The sequence below is a fragment of the Hemitrygon akajei genome, chromosome 31 (assembly GCF_048418815.1).
Source record: "Hemitrygon akajei chromosome 31, sHemAka1.3, whole genome shotgun sequence".
NCBI classification, from domain to species: domain Eukaryota; kingdom Metazoa; phylum Chordata; class Chondrichthyes; order Myliobatiformes; family Dasyatidae; genus Hemitrygon; species Hemitrygon akajei.
The window spans coordinates 17,436,411-17,456,241 of NC_133154.1; the positions used below are offsets into that span (position 1 = coordinate 17,436,411).

The 19,831-nt window shown below is 47.8% G+C and overlaps 1 protein-coding gene across 1 annotated transcript; it reads right to left on the reverse strand.

The window, feature by feature from the left end:
* Positions 1-339: 339 nt before the first annotated feature.
* f8a (coagulation factor VIII associated) lies at positions 340-19,118 on the reverse strand. The gene is made up of 12 exons (XM_073033580.1): positions 19,007-19,118; positions 16,080-16,126; positions 13,831-13,903; positions 12,114-12,273; positions 10,991-11,059; positions 6,911-7,031; positions 6,722-6,814; positions 5,883-5,947; positions 3,528-3,609; positions 2,358-2,404; positions 1,949-2,004; positions 340-555 (listed from the first exon to the last, which is right to left on the reverse strand). The coding sequence occupies exons 1-12, from the start codon at positions 19,063-19,065 to the stop codon at positions 474-476; spliced, it is 954 nt and encodes a 317-aa protein (XP_072889681.1). The 5' UTR covers positions 19,066-19,118; the 3' UTR covers positions 340-473.
* Between the last annotated feature and the right edge of the window lie 713 nt (positions 19,119-19,831).

Below are 19,831 nucleotides of genomic sequence, written 5' to 3' on the forward strand. Positions count from 1 at the left end.
AACTGGGCAATTCCTTTCACCCAGTCCTCCTTCACTGTGCTTCAGGGACCAACACGACAACAGTTCACCTGTGGCTGAGTGATGTTTGCCCGTTGCCACTCCAAGGTACCCTCCTCTCCCCTGAATTCCACCGCACACACACCTTCCACATCCACTCAGGTGGCCAGAAAGTCACAAATCTCAGACCCACCGTGTTCATGCTAGCAGTCACGTACCCACCTATACCAGCCCAGTCTATGGCTTTCTATGCCTTGATGATTGAAGTGTATATCTAGATACTTCTTTAACAATGTGAGAGCTCCACCACAGAAGTGAAGAAGGTTCACATGAACCAAGGGGAACCAATGTCACCTCCACATTTAATAATAATAGTTTTTTTGCAGCCCAGGACCGGGGCGGGAATGCTCCAGAGCAGCAGTCGGTAACGGGACAGGACAAGTGTTTGAGTCCACACGGTGTAAGGGCGGAGGGGATCAGATGCCTCGACCGGATGGAGCTACCATCTCCTGAAGGACCAGGTGCAGCAGGTGGTTCTGTTCCGGGGTCAGCAGTGGCCTGAAGGAAGATGGCAAAGTTAACGTCGACCCCATGCGCATCTGCACCGTCCCCTCACCCTCACCCCAGTGAGCTCACCACCAAAAAAGAAGCCCTTCCCCTGAAGGAAACCTGGCCTCTCTCCCCCTCCCATTGTCAGCAGGCAAAGGGTCTTCCGTCCCATCACTGAACTCTGTCCACACACATCCCAGTTAAGAACCCGCCCCAGCCCCAAAGCCATAAATGTCCCCTTTCTAGGGGTATTCTCAATCTCATTCTGTTCGAGGAATGAGAACTAACCCCCCTCCCCCCCAATTCTCCAGGAATTACCACATTTACCACTCGGAATGAGACCAGTCAGCCACTGGGTCCGTCCCACATCCCAGCACTGGGTCCGTAGCCCTGAAGAACCTGTCCCTTCAGGTCCACACGCACAAAGTTTCATGTGCCAAGGATTTTTACCTCATCACCAATGTGGGAAAACATTTCATTATCTCCCCTCCAGAACTTCTATCACCTCCTTTAAGTCTCTGCACCCTCCTCTCTGATTTCTGGCCCCTCTGTTGAGGTAAGTAGGTCCTGTCTATGTATCTGGCTCTCTCACAATTTTATACTCAATTAAGCCTCCCACTAAATCCAGGGTGGAAAATGGAGCAACCAGGGGAAACCCATGGTCTCAGGGAGAACATGTGAACTCCACACAGACAGCGGCAGAGGTCAGGATTGAACCCGGATCTCTGGAGCCATGAGGGATCAACTCTACCATACTGTCACCCCATGCGACAGGAGAAGTCAAATTATAGACAGATGTCAATTTCTGAATAAAAGGTTTCAATCCCTCAGGCCTGTTCAGTCTCTCCATCAGGGAGTGGCCTGTGCGGTCATTACACCCTTCACAATTCAGGTGAGAAATTTCATTCTGGAACTCTTCAGTTGACACACCAGTTTCCATGGTCTTCAGAGGTTTGAGGGAAAAACTCTCCAGTTTCCACGGTCTTCAGTTTTGAGGGGAAGACTGCATTTCCACGGTGTTCAGAAATTTGAGGGAAAGACTCTCCGGTTTCCATGGTCTTCGGAGGTTTGAGGGAAAGAGTTCCAACATTTCTAATAACCTTAAGTAAGAAAATAGCTTCCTGGACTGCCTGACTTTTTAAAGACTTCTGCTTCCAGCTCCCCCATCCCAACACATGGGTTTATACTGTGAGCTCAGCTGCACAGACCGGGGCCTCTGGAAGTTCAGTCCTGGCTGATGAGAAAGCTACTGTAGACTATATATCACAGCAGCCACGGTTAAACGCTCAGTGGGACGGGTCACCATTCCTTGCTGTGGGTTGTGTGTGTGCATCTAGGGGAAGGGGGGTGCGGGGAGGAGTCGAGGGTGACGGCCAGGGGAGGCAAACTGCTCAATCCTCACCAAAGCTCCACCTGAAGAACCTTCAGTGATTCCAGGTCCTTCTCCTGGCACGCCATCTATGGGAAGGAGCACACAACAGGGCAGTGGGTTACAAACCTACGCACGCGCGCACATGGAAACTGGTCAGACTTCACTTCACGTGCAGACGACCACACAGTTTCACCCATCCGTCGCCCCACACATACTCACACCCACGTCCGTCCCACACCGTCACAACACTTCCACCAGAGTCCCTCCCTCACACGCGGAGCAGAGCCACCCTGCCCACTCTCACATCATCTCTCTCTCTCTCTCTCTCTCTCTCGACAGATGTCGCCTCACACCATTACCTTTCAGCTCCCCCGCCCCACCTCCCATTAATGTGGTTCGGTTTACAAAGTAGGCACATTGAGGAACTTAGCACACTCACCACCACCGACTGCAGCAGCAGAAATACGTTCTCGGGGAGGTTGTTCACTGGAAGCAAAGAGCAAGGTTAATCAACAACACCCCGAGACCAGGAAAGGGGGGAAAGGAGGAGTGAAGACCAGGAGGCAACCATGGGGAAGGGAAACAGGCGACGGCAGGCCCATGTGTCCTAGTGTAGGGGCTCCCAACCTTTTAAAAGCCATGCACCCCCTACCATTAACTGAGGGGTCCATGGACCCCAGGTTGGGAACCCCTGACCTGAGGGTTAATTTGCAGGTTTGCTCAGTAGTAAGCAAAGCAAATGTTATGTCAGCATTCATTTCGAGTGGACTAGAATATAAATGTAAGGATGCAAATTATTGAGAGCAGTTTTGGGCCCCATATCTAAGAAAGGACGTGCTGATGGTGGAAAGGGTCTGGAAGTGGTTGATGAGAGTAACAGAACATCCCTGGGTTGGAAAGGTCAACATGTGAGGAGTGCTTAATGACTCTGGGCCTGTACGTACTGGAGTTTTGAAGAATGAGATATATCTCAATGAAACCCATCCAATACTGAAAGGCCTAGACAGAGTGAATGTGGAGAAGATATTTCCAATAGTGGGCAAAGCCTCAGAATAGGAGGATGTCCCTTTAGAATAGAGATGAGGAGGAATTTCTTTCGCCAGAAGAATTCAGAATCTGTGGAATTTATTGTCACAGACAGCTGTGGAGGCCAAGTCATCAGGTATATTTAATGCCGGAGATTGATTGGTTCTTCATTAGTAAAGATGTCAAAGGTTACAGGAGAATGCCGTTGAGGGGGCAAAAAGACTCAGCCATGATGGAATTCTGCCCCCATGTCTTATGGTGTGGCGGGTAATACTGCCATCTCACAGTCCCAGAAATCCTGGTTCTATCCTGACCTCTATGTGTGGAATTTGCTCATTCTCTCTCTGTTCACGAGATCCCCACAAGTGCTCTGGTTTCCTCCCGCATCCCAAAAGTGACTTGGTTGGCTAGTGGCCTGCTGTAAACCGCTCTGAAAGGGAAAGAACCTAGCAGAATGTGGCGCAAAGAGGTTGCAGGGAAAGTTATTGCAGATTGAGATTGTTCTGTGAGCTGGGTATGAGCTCAGTGGGCAAAGTGATTTCCGTTTGTGCAGCAAGGGAGGGGGATAGGAAGGAGCCTGTACCTTGGCTGTGGCTGTCAAATGATTCCCAGTCATATTTCTCCAGAGTCTGAGCGTGCTCGGGCAGCAGCTTCTGTGGCGGGGGCTGAGGAAAGGAAAGGAAACAAGGTGTTCACTCCATCGCTTTTCCCAGCAGCACCCCTCCGCCAGCACAGATGTCCTCACTGGATCCTCACGCACACAACTGCCATGGTACAGGACTGTGCAAAGGTTTTAAGCACCTATAAATAGATAGGATGCCTAAGACCTTTGCATAGTACTGCATTTGTAAATGTGGAGTGGAGAGTGAGTTTGTAAATTTGCCAGGAGTAAAGGATGTTGGGAATGGCGAGGGTGGAGCGCCGCAGGAGGGGGGTGAGACAGGTGGCAGAAGAGTGCCAGGGTGGGGTGGTGCAGGTGCAGACTCACCCAGCCTTGAGAACCCAGACAAGGCAAATTTGATTCAAAATGAATGGATTATTGATCACTACAGAATGTCTCTGGCACTTCCCACTTTCTCCTCTTTTTCCCAACCATGATTCCCCCTCTCCCTGCCCCCTTCCAACTCTCAGTCCACAATAGAGACTCATATCAGAATCAGGTTTATCAGCACTCAAACGTCATAAAATCTGTATTTCTTTTAAGCAGAAGTATAGTCCAATACATAAATTACTACAGTACTGTGTAAAGGTCTTATGCACCCTATATATACGTGCCTAAGACTTGCATAATACTGTATTAATTTTTGCTGCTGCAAAAGAACAAATCTTATGACAAATATGAGAGATGATAACCGCTCACCTCTCATGTCCCAAGAAGGTAAAAGACATTTGCCATCCCTAACAGTCTGCAGTTTTCCATTATGATTTCTTATAAGATACATTCGATAAAGTCCTCCTTAGTCCCAATGATGGATCTCAGCCTGAAACATCGACTGTTTACTTCCCTCCCTGAGTTCCTCCAACATTATAAGTGTGTTCTTCCTTTTAATGTACACATGGTAATGTTAACCTCTGGCTCTCATGGCACTTGCTTCCTGTTCTGTTTTCCCACCAGTGTCTTGGTTATCCATTACTGAACAAAATTCTGCCAGTCCCCTCCCCTTTAACTTAATATGATATTTTACACTTCATTAGGCTCAATTGAACTACTTCCCCATCAGGATCTAAATCCTCATGGGAATCAGTATTTGTACATTATGACATTCCATTAAACGTTTTTATTATACCCATTAATCTGGTTTCATAATGATGTAGTTTGCTCTGTTTTATGTTAAAGACCCCTATACTTGGTTCTTCTCTCCTATCGGATTTCACCATCTGTTATCCCTGCCCATCACCTCCCAACCTCTGCCGTTATTTCCACTTTCCCCTTCCCCACCTGCCTTACGTCTCTCCTCACCCGGATCCACCTATCACCTGCCAGCTCTTGCTCCATCCCCACTGGTTCTCTCTCCTCGATCTTTAAATTCAAACGATGGGTGTCAACCTAAAACTCTGACTATCCATTCCCCTCCATAGACGCAGCCTGACCTGCTGAGTTCCTCCAGCAGATAGTTTGTTGCTCCAGATTCCATCATCTGTCATCTCTGGTTCCCCCAGCTTTTGTTCCAGTTCTTTTTAGAGATGCAGTGTGGAACAGGATCTTCCAGCTGCCCAGCAACCCACCTATTTAACCCGAGCCTAATCACAGGACAATTTACAATGATCAGCTTACCTACTAACCTGTATGTCTTTGGACTGTGGGAGGAAACTGGAACACCCAGAGGAAACCCACATGGTCACAGGCAGAATATATAAAATCCTTACATTAGATTGAACTCTGAACTCCCAAGCTGTAATAGCTAACCGCTACGCTACTGTGGTTTATTAGAGACAATGGTTTTGTATTTAACTAGGGTTTATATGTGTAGGAAGAGAAGATCAAAGTGTGAATGAGATTCTTAGAGTGGATCTGGCAGATGGGATTGAAGGCCCAAGTTACAGGATGAAATAAGGAGAGTGGTTCAGGATCATAGGGTGAAGATGGGGTGGGGGGAGATTGTCGTGTGGTACTATCGAGGAGAAATCAGGCTGTGGTGAAGATTCTCCCTGTACCGTGGAGCTGGAATGTGTCAGCCGCAGACTGCACGGTGTGAGCGTGGCCGTCAGTGTGTGAGGGGTGATCAGGCTGTGGTGAAGATTCTCCCTGTACCGTGGAGCTGGAATGTGTCAGCCGCAGACTGCACGGTGAGAGCGTGGCCGTCAGTGTGTGAGGGGTGATCAGGCTGTGGTGAAGATTCTCCCTGTACCGTGGAGCTGGAGTGTGTCAGCCGCAGACTGCACGGTGGGAGCGTGGCCGTCAGTGGGGGGGACGTTTATTGCAGCCCGCTGCACTCACCTGGAGCAGCATCAGCAGCAGCACCCGGGACACCTCACACCTTGCAGTGACATCCACAAACGCACCTGGAAACGCGAAAAGAATGAAGTCTTTGCCACTCTGACTCTGAACAAAAGTAGAGCTCACTGATGCTGCAGTGCAACGGTTCGGAAATGAACCGTGGGAGCAGGTATCACTGCTCTTGCTGAGTCCCACATTAAACGGGACAGCCCAGCGTCAAGTTACCCGGATCCCTTCGCTATAGGTGCAGAGACACCACCAGGGGCCACAGCTGTTGGACATGTAACGGTGTCACATGAACCTGGCTCAGAGGCTGCATTAAAAGGTATGTACTCTCATAGACAATAGAAAACCATGTTTTTTCTTGTTTTTACACAGTCATTACAGCAGTAAAATCACTGCTGCCAACAGGATCCTGTACATTAAAAATCTTAGGTCTGTTTAAAGTTCAAAGTATATTTATTATCAAAGTATGTATACATTATACAACTTTGAGATTTGTCTCCTAACAGGCAGCCACAAAACAAAGAAAACCAAAATAAACCCATAACAAAAACTATGGAACACCCAATGTTCAGAGGAAAAAAAACCCTGCTCCAAACTTATAATGGCAACATCTATGTAAGCACGTCACACTACAGCCACAGGCAGTGGAGGGAGGATGGGATCATTGGGTAATGTTTATAGTCAGCTTCTGTTAAGATATCCACAGTACAAATATGAAGACAAGCTACAAGTTCTCAGGGGGCAGTGTGACCCCCCCCCCCCCCACAGGAACACTGGTACTTGGCACCCAGTGGTGCCACACTCACCTACCCCTACCCTTTGACCACACTCACCAACGGGGGCATTGGTTCCTGGCAGCTGCAGTCCCTTCTCCTGAGCCATCAGCTGCATCTCAGTGAAGACGGCCAGAGCTCCATCATAATCACCTGCGAGACAGGTACGTAAGAGGTGAACAATGCAACAGGGACACCAGCGACGGGCGGCAGCGCTGTGGCTGAGTGGACAGGTGGCACTATACTCACGGGTTATGATCTTACAGGAAGCCACCTTGCCCAGCGACAGCAGGCATTCAATGGGCACCTGAGACTGAAGCTCGGCCGCTCGCTGGTAGTACACAGATGCCTCGCCCGGTTTGTTCATTTCCTTCAGTGTGAGAAAGCGTTGGGGGGGGGGGGGGGGGGGTGAAATTTCATTAATAGATCGATTAACAACAAAACACACAATCGAGTAAGTAACAGGCAGGGTGGTAGAAAGGAGTGCGAGTAATGTCACCCAGACACCACTACACCTCCCACCACTCACATTCATCTCCACCATCACTCATACTTACCTCAACACCACCATCATGCACACCCCAAAACTGCAGTCACTCATATTGTGATGGTACTGGCTGTGCTGACCGCAAAGCCCTGAACTCAAAAGAAGGTTTTGAGCCCTCTCCAATACAGATATCCATGGATACCTTCACCAGAGGGAAGTTATACTGTATCCACACACTCAAGGACTAGCTTACTTCCCTGTCTAGTCTCTACGGCAAGGTCTAGCTACTGGCTGAGTGTCGGGTTCCCCTTCTTACCAAGGAGCAGAAACCTCCAGCTAACAACGTAGTTTAAGCAGTTATTGTATTTTTAATTATACACACTTAAACTTAGACAAATAGTTACACACACACACACACACATCTCTGAATTCCAGAAGATTTATAAACTACAAAGGATTTTCAAATACAGGTATAATTCTTATGAAGAGCACATACCAATGAGCTGCAGATGAATGAGTCATCCATCAAAGAAACCGACAGTTCTAACCCACCTACTGTTAGTCATTGGCTTACCTCCATTATGTCTTTTTAAGTTTAGAGAACATAAGAAGTCGGACATTTGATACATCCTCTAAATCTGAGGAAACTTGGCGACCTTTTATTTAATATTTTCATAGGCTCTGACTTATGGCCCTTCCAGTTACCTTTTTGAAGATTTGGATTTGATCAGAAAGTTTTTCCTTGATTTTTTTGGTTTTCACTCTCAGTTTGAGCTGGCTAGTTCTTTTTTTTGTTTTTTTTTGTGTTTTGCAGTTTTTTTCCTTCTGTTCATGTCATTATAAAAGTTTCTTTATCTCTTTTTATGGATAAGAGGAGAATCAATTACCCTTCTCTTTATTATATACTATTAGATTAATACTTTGTTTGATCTTGATAATGTTATTTTTCCTCTTATTTGAACTTATTGATATAGATATTTGCGATAACTCTCTTCTTGTTTATATATATGTACTTTTTAATTTAACTAATAAAAAGATTGATAAAGAAAGAAAAGAAACTGACAGTTGAAGAATGAATTCCAGTTCTTCTGTTGTCACCCTGTCCTTCTGTCATTTTCTCGGCGTTCCTAACAATCCCCGATGCATTCTAATGTTTATACAGTTTTGCTACTAGTTGACATTATTTGCATGTGAAGTTTTTCAGACATCTGGGACAAAGGAATTCACGCAGATGGTTTAAATGCTTCTGAGGCCAGATGCCAGACACCAGCAATTAATACCGTGAGGGTTGACTCTCTGAGTACACAAATATCCCAACTATTGATTGGTCATACTGTGACCATGTCTGATATGCTACGTGACAAAATAAACCCAGTCTGGAAGCTTCCTGATTCTGTCACAATGAGGAAGTAACTCAGGAGTAGTTGCCTAGTTTGATGTAACATAACCCCATTGTTTTACTTTAGCTGGTGCAGACCAGAATGTTTCACGGGCATTTCACTTTGCAAACCACATCTCTCAGCAGCCAGTCCCCACATGGGCCAACAGCCTGTGCTTTTAACTTCATGCTGACAATTTACATTAAGAACTTAAGACTGATTGTTTACAACAAGAAGCTGAGCAAGGAGTATTTGTTAGAAATTTAACTTTGTCACAAATAACTCTGGCTCTTTGGAAAGGTCATACTGCTGTGCTAGAAAGCTGAGGTTGGCAATAAGCCTCTCAGGCCATGGAAAGGGAATATCCATCACACAATAATGTAATGCCCTGGTTCATATTTTTTACTGTTGTATGTATTTCACTTTATGCAGTTCTGTGTGAGCTGCTTGTTTTCAGCTTTGGATTATTGTTGAAGATGAGAGAGAGGAGAAATGTGTGCCATCCAATTAGTACAGTCGGATTAAGGGGAGGTTTCTCCGGTGAGGGACACTAAGGTTGGGGCTGTTGTTCGAGAGGAGATGAAAAGAGAAGAGGCTGGGAAGAACCAGTCATAGCATACGATCCCGTGGGAACCCCGTTTGTTCAAGATGGATTGTGAGTGACATTCAGAAGATGGTGTGAGCTTTCACGCAGACCGAGGGCCCAGCATGTGAGAGACAGAGAAGTTCAAGATGAGCTCCAACTTGAGCACATCTGACTGTTTAATTAGAATGGGGCCCTTTTCTTTTTGTTATTCTTTACTAACCCTTTAGTTAAGATTCATAAATATAATTCCAGTGTATGCAGTGTACTGTCTGTTATTTTGTGCATTAAGGGTAGCAGATGACCCAGCATCCACACAAACTGGGGTTTGGGGTGGGATTGACCGCACCTCAATCTCACGAGTTTGGAGGGGCCAGAGGTCGTCTTCCCTAGACTTCCACAGCCAAGGAAACCAGGGTGTTTCAATAAGATTAATACATCTGTCAGTCCTCATCCTGAACACACTCTGTGGGGTAGGAAATTCCAGGGTATCCCCATCCTGTGAGAGAAAAACATTCCTTCTTGCCTGAACTTGAAACCAAGTCCTCACCAGAGGAAACATCTCTCACCATCCACCCTGTAGCTCCCCTGTTTTAGAACGCTAATCCCTCATTCACCGAACTCGGTGATGCTGGTCCCAACCTGCTCGTTCTCTCTTTGTACCTCAACCCCCTTGTTCCAGGAACGTAACCGGTCAAACTCTTCACTGCTGGCTTCAGAATGAGTATTGGACAATGTAAGGGTATCGTGTGAGTGACCTGGCAGTGCCAGAACTTTGCGAGCAATGGACATTACTGGAAGTGTCTGTGAAGTGCAAGAAGGCTGCAGGTGAGTGAGTAATAGGTAGTGTTGGAGCCTTTGTACACCTAGCAGCCAAAGGATCAAAAGCAACCACCCAGAAAAATAAATAGACAACGTTTTTAGTTTGGACAAACATTTGTTGGTTGCCACACATGAAGGTGATTAATGGTCTGCGAAGTTCTCTGAGGATGTTAAGAAAATATAAAGAGGTTACTGTAATCAGTGGATATTGATCAATCACTGAATTATGACCAGGGAACTGTTCTGTGTAGGCACTGGTAACAATTAAACTGTGGAATTTCCACAACTGCAGCCTGAAACATCCTCCTTGAGGTAAAGGAACAGCACTGTGAAGTAAACTTTCTCTCATCCTCTCTGGGGATTTGGTTGCACCTGCTGGGGCTCAAAGTTCTAAGACACCAATAAATTGAAAGCAACACCGCAACATTGGGAAAGAAAGGCTCTACTCTGAAACATTTCCTGTGGTGTCTGAGACCTGAATAGCAGGCAGAAGAGCTGGCTGTTGCCACGGTAATCAGAGATAATGAGAGATCTCGGTTAAGAGAGTGAGATACTGACGCAGGAAAACCTGGTCATGAGATGTGTGTGAAGAAACGGTCAGGGAGAGGCAATTCCAATGATTGCCCCACTATCAAGAACTACTGTTACAAGGCTGGTGCTGTGGCAGCTCCTGTTTCAACCTGACGTCCAGCTGCAATGGACCTGGAGAGAGCTGGACAGGACTATTGATGTGGCACTGTTCCTTAAGAAGAGGAAAGGTGCACTCGGGAGACAGATCCTGGAAAGAGGGTTTAATTCCTTCCGCTACTTTGGAACAGCACAAGAACTGCAATCCCAGCGAGGATCCAGGACCAACGCTTAAAATGAGGAGCCATGGGAAAAATGCACAGTCCCGACCGAGACAGAATGTCTTGTGCCTCAACAGCCTGTATTGCCATGGAGTAGAATGGCAGAGAGACAGGATCTTTGACCCATCCACATCTATGTTGGCTGTTTACCCAATTAATGTGACTCAGAACCAGGAGTAATTGGGGAGGGGGGGGGGTTGCAGTACTTACCTTCAAAGCATTTCCCAACTCCAAGCACAGGCTGGCTGCCATGACAGGCTGGTTCAACTCAATGTAGACCTGAGAGAGAGAGGAGGAGGGGGAAGGAGAGGGAGGGGGTGAGGGGTGAGGGGGGTGGGAAGGGAGGGCGAGGGAGATCAGCACTGGTTTCCCTTCATTTGAGGTTACATTTTGTGTCCTCTAGCCTACAGTTGGTAATGTTCTACTCCAGCAGCTTATCATGGAATGTCAACGGAGTGTTACCTAAACGGGGAACTCACACAGATCCATGTGTGATCAATACAGCCCTGACTGAAAGTGGAGAAACCAAACAAACCGCCACAAGCTGCCCACATCCAGACTGTCTGAGGTCTCATCCTGGTGCGTTTTGACCCGTTTTACTCACCTGATCATTAGCCAGACGATATGTAGTAGGCAGACGAGTGACTAGCAGCGGGAACTGGGCAGCGTGAGACCTGGGCAGTGTGTAACGCCTCTTTCCCTACCATTTGGGCGGTCACACGGGTTTGCCGCTGCTTGGGGGAAATCACAAACAAGAAACATTGCAGCCCACTGCAGCGGGAGGGGAGAATGGCCAATGATTTTGAAGGTTTACGCTGTTCGTTGGAGCCACCTTCCCCGAGTACCCAGGACCAGCGACCTTCCCACACTATATACTCCACCAGCAGGGCTTCCACACCCCAGCGCCCTGGCTCCAAGCTGTCCAGCAGTGAGAGCCCTCGCCTCGGGATCAGAACGTTGGAGATGCACTGCAGGCGGCTGAGTATAGCAGTCTCACACATCACTGTACTGTGGTGCTGGGAGAGAACCATGCTGTGTGACATGAGGTTCACAATAAAAATACTTGTGGTGCTTCCCTGAAGAGGCAGGGAGTCATCCTCTGGATGAAATGGAGGGTCATGTGAGAAGGAAAAGTGAGATTGTTCTTGGAGTCGGTTAAAAGGTCGGCCCCAACCATGAGCTGAAAGGCCTGCACTGTGCTATACTGTTCTATATCGATGCTGCATGTGGGATTTTGCTATGCACAGACCGGGTTCACATTTCACCCGCTTCCACAGTACGTCACTGCTAGCTTAGGGCGTAACGAGGCTGTGACAGACCCTTCCCGTCTCACCTTTATGGCAAAGCTGTAGCAGTTGGTTGCGGCCTGCAGGTGTTCCTCGAAGCCTGGGCACCGGAGCTTCTGTGTCTCCTTCTCCGCCTGCAGAAAGAGGCGGGCTGCATCGGTCAGGGCCAGGGCCTCTCCGGGAGCATTAAAGAGTGTCTGTTCACACCTAATGGCAGGCCAGAGGACAACGGCAATGAGGGTAGTGCTCCACCTTCAACCCAGCATTAGGAGGCAAAAGAGACCACGGATGCCGGGATGTGCAGCAACAAACAAATTGCTGAGGGAATTCAGGCAGCATCTGAGAGGGAGATGGATGGTCGAGACCCCACATTAGACCGGGAGCAGACATGGGAGTGGGGAGACAGCTCGGGAGGAAACACATGGCTGTGGATAATGGAATCTGAGAAGTAAGGAAGGTGATGAGTGGAACCAGATAAAGAATGGATGGTGTGAAGATGTGAAGAATGGGAGAGAGGAGGAAGATCCGGTGGTTTGAGTGGGCAGACGGAACCAGGTTAGAGAGGGAGAAAAAACTGGGTAGCAGGGGACTGGGGCATACGTGTGGTAAGGAGGAGTTGGAAAGAAGTGGGTGTACGAGGGGACCTGGGTGGATCAGATGGAGAAAGGAACAGGTTAGCAGAGATGAAGGGTCAGTCAGAAACGTTAACCCTTTATTCTCCTCCATAGCCACTGCCTGACTTACTGTGTTCCGCCAGCACTCTGTGTGTAGTGCTCAAGATTTTCGGCAGCTGCAGAATCTCTTGTGTTTTGGAGTTAACGGGACAGGATAGGGCCAGGAATGTAGGGTAGCTGGCAAGGAGTAACACAGCCCTAGGAAGATACTGGGAGTTGCTCATGGTTCTCCCACATTCAGACGAGCAAACCACCCTAATCCAATCCCCTAAGATGGTTGCACAACCCCACCTGCACCAGGTAGTGCAGAGAGGGAAGGATGAGAGGGCCTGTTGTTGGCAGAGCCTCAGATGGCTGCATGGTCATAGCAACAACTGCACTCAAAGCCAGCAAGGTCAAGGAACTGATCGTGGACTTCAGGAGGGGGAAAATGGACGTGCACCAAATCTCACTGAGGAGTCAATGGAGGAAAAGCAGAGCTGCTTCAAGTTCCTGGGTGTCAACGTCTTGGAAGACCTACCCTGGGGCCAACACATTGATGCAATCGTGAAGAAAGCACGCCAGCAGCTCTGCATTTGGAGTTTGAGGAGATTGGGCACATCACCAGAGTCGTGCAAATTTTTACCCATGTAGAGTGCAGAACATTCTGACTGGTTGCATCACTGCCGATACGAAGGCTCCAGCACACAGGAGCACAAAAGGATGGAGACGATCGTAGACTCGGCCAGTTAAAGCAAGGGCACAACCATCTCCATCACTGAGGACATCATCAAGATGGTGGCATGCATCACTAAGAACTCTCACCATTTGAGATATGTCCTCTTCTCACTATTACCACTGGGGAGGAGGTACAGGAGCCTGAAAACCCAGATCGAACACTTTAAGAACAGCTTCTTCCCTTCTGCCACCAATCCTTGGAACCACTAACACTACCTTGTTATTCCCTTTTGTTCTATTTATTTATTTTGTAAAATATATTGCAATTTTTGTCTTTGCACTGTACTGCTGCCACAAAACGACAAGTTTCATATTATAAAAGTCATTAATACTGTAAGTGGTTCTGATCGTGCCCGAGGTGTAACTTTCCTACCGTGCCACAGCCAGGTTACAGAAGCCTGCATACTGCAGGCACTCCTCTTGCTTCAGCTCTTTGGCCAGCTGACCTGCAACGCAACACACTCAAATCAGGGGGTTTTGCACACAAGCTAACACAATACCCTTCAAAACCAAGGCCAGGCCTGGTCAATGAGTGCGACACTCAAGTCACCAAGGCTAGGACTGGTTAGTGAACGTGATCACCAGTCACCAAGGTTGGTTAGTTCAAGGCCAAGCCAGTGCCTTGATTGTTTCCCTCAAGTATCCAAGTCTCTTAGGTTAAATATTAACACTCAAAAATGTGGTTTTAAAATGTAGTTCCTTCAGGTTGTTACAGCTGGGGGTGGTAATGGGGATAAGCTCCCACTACCTATTAAATACTCCCAATGGGGTGCACTTCAAATAGTCTCTGACAGCCAAGTCCACCTCCTCACGTTCATGTGTGGCTTAGCTACTAAGCCCAGCAGAACCGTCTCTACTGACAGGAGAAGGGGCAAAGGCAGGTTACTGGCGCCTTAAAATCGGTCACTTTGGGCAGGTGAGGCTCCTCAGCCGTGTTCGGCAGCTCAGTTAGAAGGAACACTTTGATCTCAGACCTCCGCTGTCCTGCAGCAAAACCCACTCCTGGGGAAAGCTTTGGGAGTAAACCTGGAGGGAAAAATCCAAGAGGTGGAGTCCCTAAGGGAGTCCTGCGTTGGGTTCAATGCTGACTGGCAACTCCTGCGACGCTGCTCAGCCGTTCGTTTGGGTTCATCAGATGTGCGTGTGTGTGGGGGGGGGGGAGCTTGCTACACGAGCAACAGCTTGCTCTCCGTGTTGTATTGCCCAGGCTTGTGTATCTAGACAACTAGGACCAAACATCCATGGTTGACCCTGAGTGACGGAGGTGGGTAAAAATAAACAGGGTATCAGTCCTGCCAAACACTACCCTTTAATGGTGAAGATCTGCACCATGGTGTTAAGATTCTTCCTGCTCTCACATGCAGCTCAGAACTTTCTCCTCCCCAAGGTCAGACAGTCATGGGCTCGCGGAGGAAGAGGCCCTGCAACCCACCATGCCTCACTCGAGTAACCCACCATGCCTACACCGCCATTCTTCACTCGAGTAACCCACCATGCCTACACCGCCATTCCTCACTCGAGTAACCCACCATGCCTACACCGCCATTCCTCACTCAAGTAACCCACCATGCCTACACCGCCATTCCTCACTCGAGTAGATAGATACTTTATTCATCCCCATGGGGAAATTCAACTTTTTTCCAATGTCCCATACACTTGTTGTAGCAAAACTAATTACATACAATACTTAACTCAGTAAAAAATATGATATGCATCTAAATCACTATCTCAAAAAGCATTAATAATAGCTTTTAAAAAAAGTTCTTAAGTCCTGGTGGTAGAATTGTAAAGCCTAATGGCATTGGGGAGTATTGACCTCTTCATCCTGTCTGAGGAGCATTGCATCGATAGTAACCTGTCGCTGAAACTGCTTCTCTGTCTCTGGATGGTGCTATGTAGAGGATGTTCAAAGTTTTCCATAATTGATCGTAGCCTACTCAGCGCCCTTCGCTCAGCTACCGATGTTAAACTCTCCAGTACTTTGCCCACGATAGAGCCCGCCTTCCTTACCAGCTTATTAAGACGTGAGGCGTCCCTCTTCTTAATGCTTCCTCCCCAACACGCCACCACAAAGAAGAGGGCACTCTCCACAACTGACCTATAGAACATCTTCAGCATCTCACTACAGACATTGAATGACGCCAACCTTCTAAGGAAGTACAGTCGACTCTGTGCCTTCCTGCACAAGGCATCTGTGTTGGCAGTCCAGTCTAGCTTCTCGTCTAACTGTACTCCCAGAACCCACCATGCCTCACTCGAGTAACCCACCATGCCTCACTCGAGTAATCCACCATGCCTCACTCGAGTAACCCACCATGCCTCACTCGAGTAACCCACCATGCCTCACTCGAGTAATCCACCATGCCTACACTGCCATTTCTCACTTGACGGCCACTCGCTGGATCATTCCACCAGAGAGAACACATCATGGGAAGGTAGCTGTTCCCAGCCCGGACGTGGGTATGACATTCCCATTCTTCCTAAGTTTCTTCTGGAATCCAGTCAATCAATAGGCTCAGAGTCACAGAGAGATACAAGTTTAAAGCAGGTTCTTCAGCCCATCGAGTATGGGTTAACCATCAAGCAACCTTTTACAACAATCCAATTATTATTCTCACTTACCGAACTGCTCGCTTGCTTCTGCCACATTTGGCTTGCGGAGGAAACGCCTGGAAGATCAAACACACAGCAGTCAGCAGTTCCCCAAATAGACAAGGTGTGTAGTTGGAGTCTACGCACAGGTCTGGCACAGGGAGATTGAGCAGATGCTGGAAATCTTCAGCAACATCCACAAAATGCTGGCCCTGACGAAGGACCGTTTATTGCCCTCCATAGATGCTACCTGACTTGCTGAATTCCTCCAGCATTTTGTGCGCGTTGCTTTGGGGTGAAAGTTCAAGTCCATTGGGAAGGGGCCATGGGGTATCAAAGTGTGAGTGACCAAGAGAAGTGGACAGAGGTTGGAAGGGATGGGAGGGGCTGCCTTGACTGGAGAAGAACAGGTGATGTGGAGGGTGAACACAGGGAGGGTGGTGTTAGTGGACAGGGGCCATCAGGCTGCCATTGTTTCAAATCAGGTTAGCACCACCAGCATAAGAATCACTAAAAGAGTCAGATTGTTTGTGAGATCAGTTACCCTTTTTGCACATGGAGCACAGTAGAGTAGCTTGGAAAACTGCCACTTCACAGCAGCAGTGACCTGCATTCAGTCCTGAACACCTGAGCCCTGTGCATGTTGAGTCTATACGCTGTCGCCCAAGGGTTCTGGCTTCATCCCATTGCCTAAAGGCCCTTGTGATGATGGTTGATTGGCCACCGAAGGGAGACTGTTAATCTCCCTACATTCTATCCATTCTGTTGGCTAGAATGTAGGAGATTAATACAAACAGATGCTTGAGGATCAACATGACTTGGTGGGCTGAATGGCCTGTTTCTGTGCTTTGTAAGTACGGTGTACAGCAACGATGTCAATTCCACAACTCTGCACCCGGAGTAAAGGGCAAGGTCACAACCACAGGAAGCAAGGGGGTGTTATTATTTCAGAGGACCTGTCACCTAAGTGCAATTATGAAGAAAACATGGCACCACCTCTTCCTTAGGAGGTTGCAAAAATTCAGCATGACATCTAAAACTCTGACAAACTTCTATAGATGTGTAGCGGAGAGTATATTGACTGGCTGCATCACAGCCTGGTATGGAAACACCAATACACTTGAATAGAAAATCCTACAGAAAGTAGTGGATATGGCCCAGTCCATCACAAGTAAAGCCCTCCCAACCACTGAGCACGTCTACGTGAAGTGCTGTCGCAGGAAAGCAGCATCCATCATCAGGGGCATCCCCCACCCCAACACCCTGGGCATAATCTCTTCTTGCTGCTGCCATCAGGAAGAAGGTATCAGAGCCTCAGGACTCACACCATCAGGTTCAAGAACTGTTTCTACCCATCAATCATCAGGCTATTGAACCAAAAGGGAATAACTTCACGTGCCCCATTATTGAAATGTTCCCACAACTCATATTCTTGATATTTATTGCTTATTTATTATTGAGCATCTTTTGCTCAATTTGGTGTGGCTTTTTATTGATTCTATTATGGTTATTATTCTATAAACTTATTGAATATGCCCACCATCGTTCCCACAATCCTGATTGAGAAGTTGCAGAACCTGGGCCTCTGTACCTCCCTCTGCAATTGGATCCTTAACTTCCTAACTGAAAGACTACAATCTGCGCAAATTGGTGATAATATCTCCTCCTTGCTGACGATCAACACTGGTGCACCTCAGGGGTGTGTGCTTAGCCCACTGCTCTACTCTCTCTATACCCATGACTGCGTGGCTAGGCATAGCTCAAATACCATCTATAAATTTGCTGACGATACAACCATTATTGGTAGAATCTCAGGTGCAGACAAGAAGGTGTACAGGAGTGAGATATACCAACTAGTGGAGTGGTGTCGCAGCAACAACCTGGCACTCAACATCAGTAAGACAAAGGAGCTGATTGTGGACTTCAGGAAGGGTGAGACAAAGGAACACATACCAATCCTCACAGAGGGATCAGAAGTGGAGACAGTAAGTTCCTGGGTGTCAAGATCTCTGAGGACCTAACCTGGTCCCAACATATTGATGCCGTTATAAAGAAGGCAAGACAGCAACTATACTTAATTAGGAGTTTGAATAGATTTGGCATGTCAAAAAAGACACTCAAAAACTTCTATAGTTATACCTTGGAGAGCATTCTGACAGGCTGCATCACTGTCTGGTATGGGGGGCGGGGGGGTGGCTACTGCACAGGACCGAAAGAAGCTGCAGAGGGTTATAAATCTAGTCAGCTCCATCTTGGGTACTAGCCTGCAAGTGAGCAGTGTCTCAGAAAGGCAGCGTCCATTATTAAGGACCCCCAGCACCCAGGGCATGCCCTTTTCTCACTGTTACCATCAGGGAGGAGGTACAGAAGCCTGAAGGCACACACTCAGCGATTCAGGAACAGCTTCTTCCCCACTGCCATCCGATTCCTAAATGGACATTGAACCCCTGAACACTACTTCACTTTTAAAATACACATTATTTCTGCTTTTGCACGATTTTAATCTATTCAACATACATATACTGTTATTTATCTACTTATTTATTTATTTAACCTTTTTCTTTATTATGTATTGTATTGAACTGCTGCTGCTAAGTTAACAAATTTCACGACACATGCCGGTGATAATAAACCTGATTCTGATTCTGAAGCAAACAGTAACACACATGCATCTTGATGACAAATTTACTTGGACTTTTACGGTGCCCAGCAGGGAAGGTGGGGTGGGGGGCGGGCCAGATTGAGGAATGGGGTGGGAAGGTTGCCTGACGAGGGGCAAGAGAGCAATGAGTGCCCGAGGCCCGGGGAGGGAGGCGGAGGCAGAGGGGGACCGGCGAAGGTCGCGACAGAGGGGCAGTGGGCGGGTCCAGAGACTGGGTGGAGCTAAGGGCTGCATTAACTAACCCTCCACCACCCTTCCGTCCCTCACCACTCCCGCCTTTGAAACCGCCACTCACTTCTTCAGCTTGTTGGACACAGCCCGGTAACGGTGGAGGAAATCCGCATCGGCCGCCATCCCTCCCGTGGACCCGCTGTTTCCACGCGCAACTTAACGGCCTCCGGCCGGAACCTCTATTCAGTGAAAGAGGTTCCGGAACCTGACCGTTCGGAAAAAGGTTCCGCCAGAGGCTGAGAGAGTCTGAACTAAGTGATAATTTTATGTGATCTGGAAGCATCAGAGTGACAGGAGAGGTAGTTGTTGCATTGAGGAAGTGTGGGGGTAGGCGCTGAGAAGCGTGGGTTGGGGCTGGTAGTTTCTGGTCCTGATGACCATGCTGATTCAACCCCCTGTCCCTTAGAATTTTTTAATATAATAATTTCCTTACCACTGATGTAAGACTCACTGGCCTGAAATTGCCTGGTTTATTCCCACTGCCTTTCTTGACTAAAGAGACCGCTTACATAATACCTCTCATCAGACCTTATTCAATTTCATGTGTTCCATGACATCTAACCCCGTCTTCATCTGACTCATTCGGTGTTAGAAAGAATCCTATTTCAACTAATCACGGCTCGGTATAGAAGCTGTTCTGCCCAAGACTGCAAGGAAACACAGAGAGCTATCAACGCAGCCCCGTCTACCATGTAAAGCAGCTTCCCCTCCATTGGCTCCGTCTACACTTCCCACTGACTCAGGAAAGTGGCCTGCATAATCGAAGACTCCTCTCATCTTCTTTTCTCCCCTCTCCCTTTGGATAGGAGGTACAAAAGCCTGAAAGGATGAACCACCAGGTGTAACGGTAGCTTCTAACAGCCACTCAGACAAACCTCCCTTTACTCTT

Bases quoted from the DNA above. Each gene is read 5' to 3' on its own strand.
- f8a (XM_073033580.1), bottom strand. From the start codon at position 19,065: ATGGCGGCCGATGCGGATTTCCTCCACCGTTACCGGGCTGTGTCCAAC. The intron at 13,904-16,079 runs GTAAGTGAGAAT...GTTGCGTTGCAG, and splicing joins AGAAGCAAGCGAGCAGTTCG to GTCAGCTGGCCAAAGAGCTG. The intron at 2,005-2,357 runs GTGAGTGTGCTA...TCCTTCCCATAG, and splicing joins TGCTGCTGCAGTCGGTGGTG to ATGGCGTGCCAGGAGAAGGA.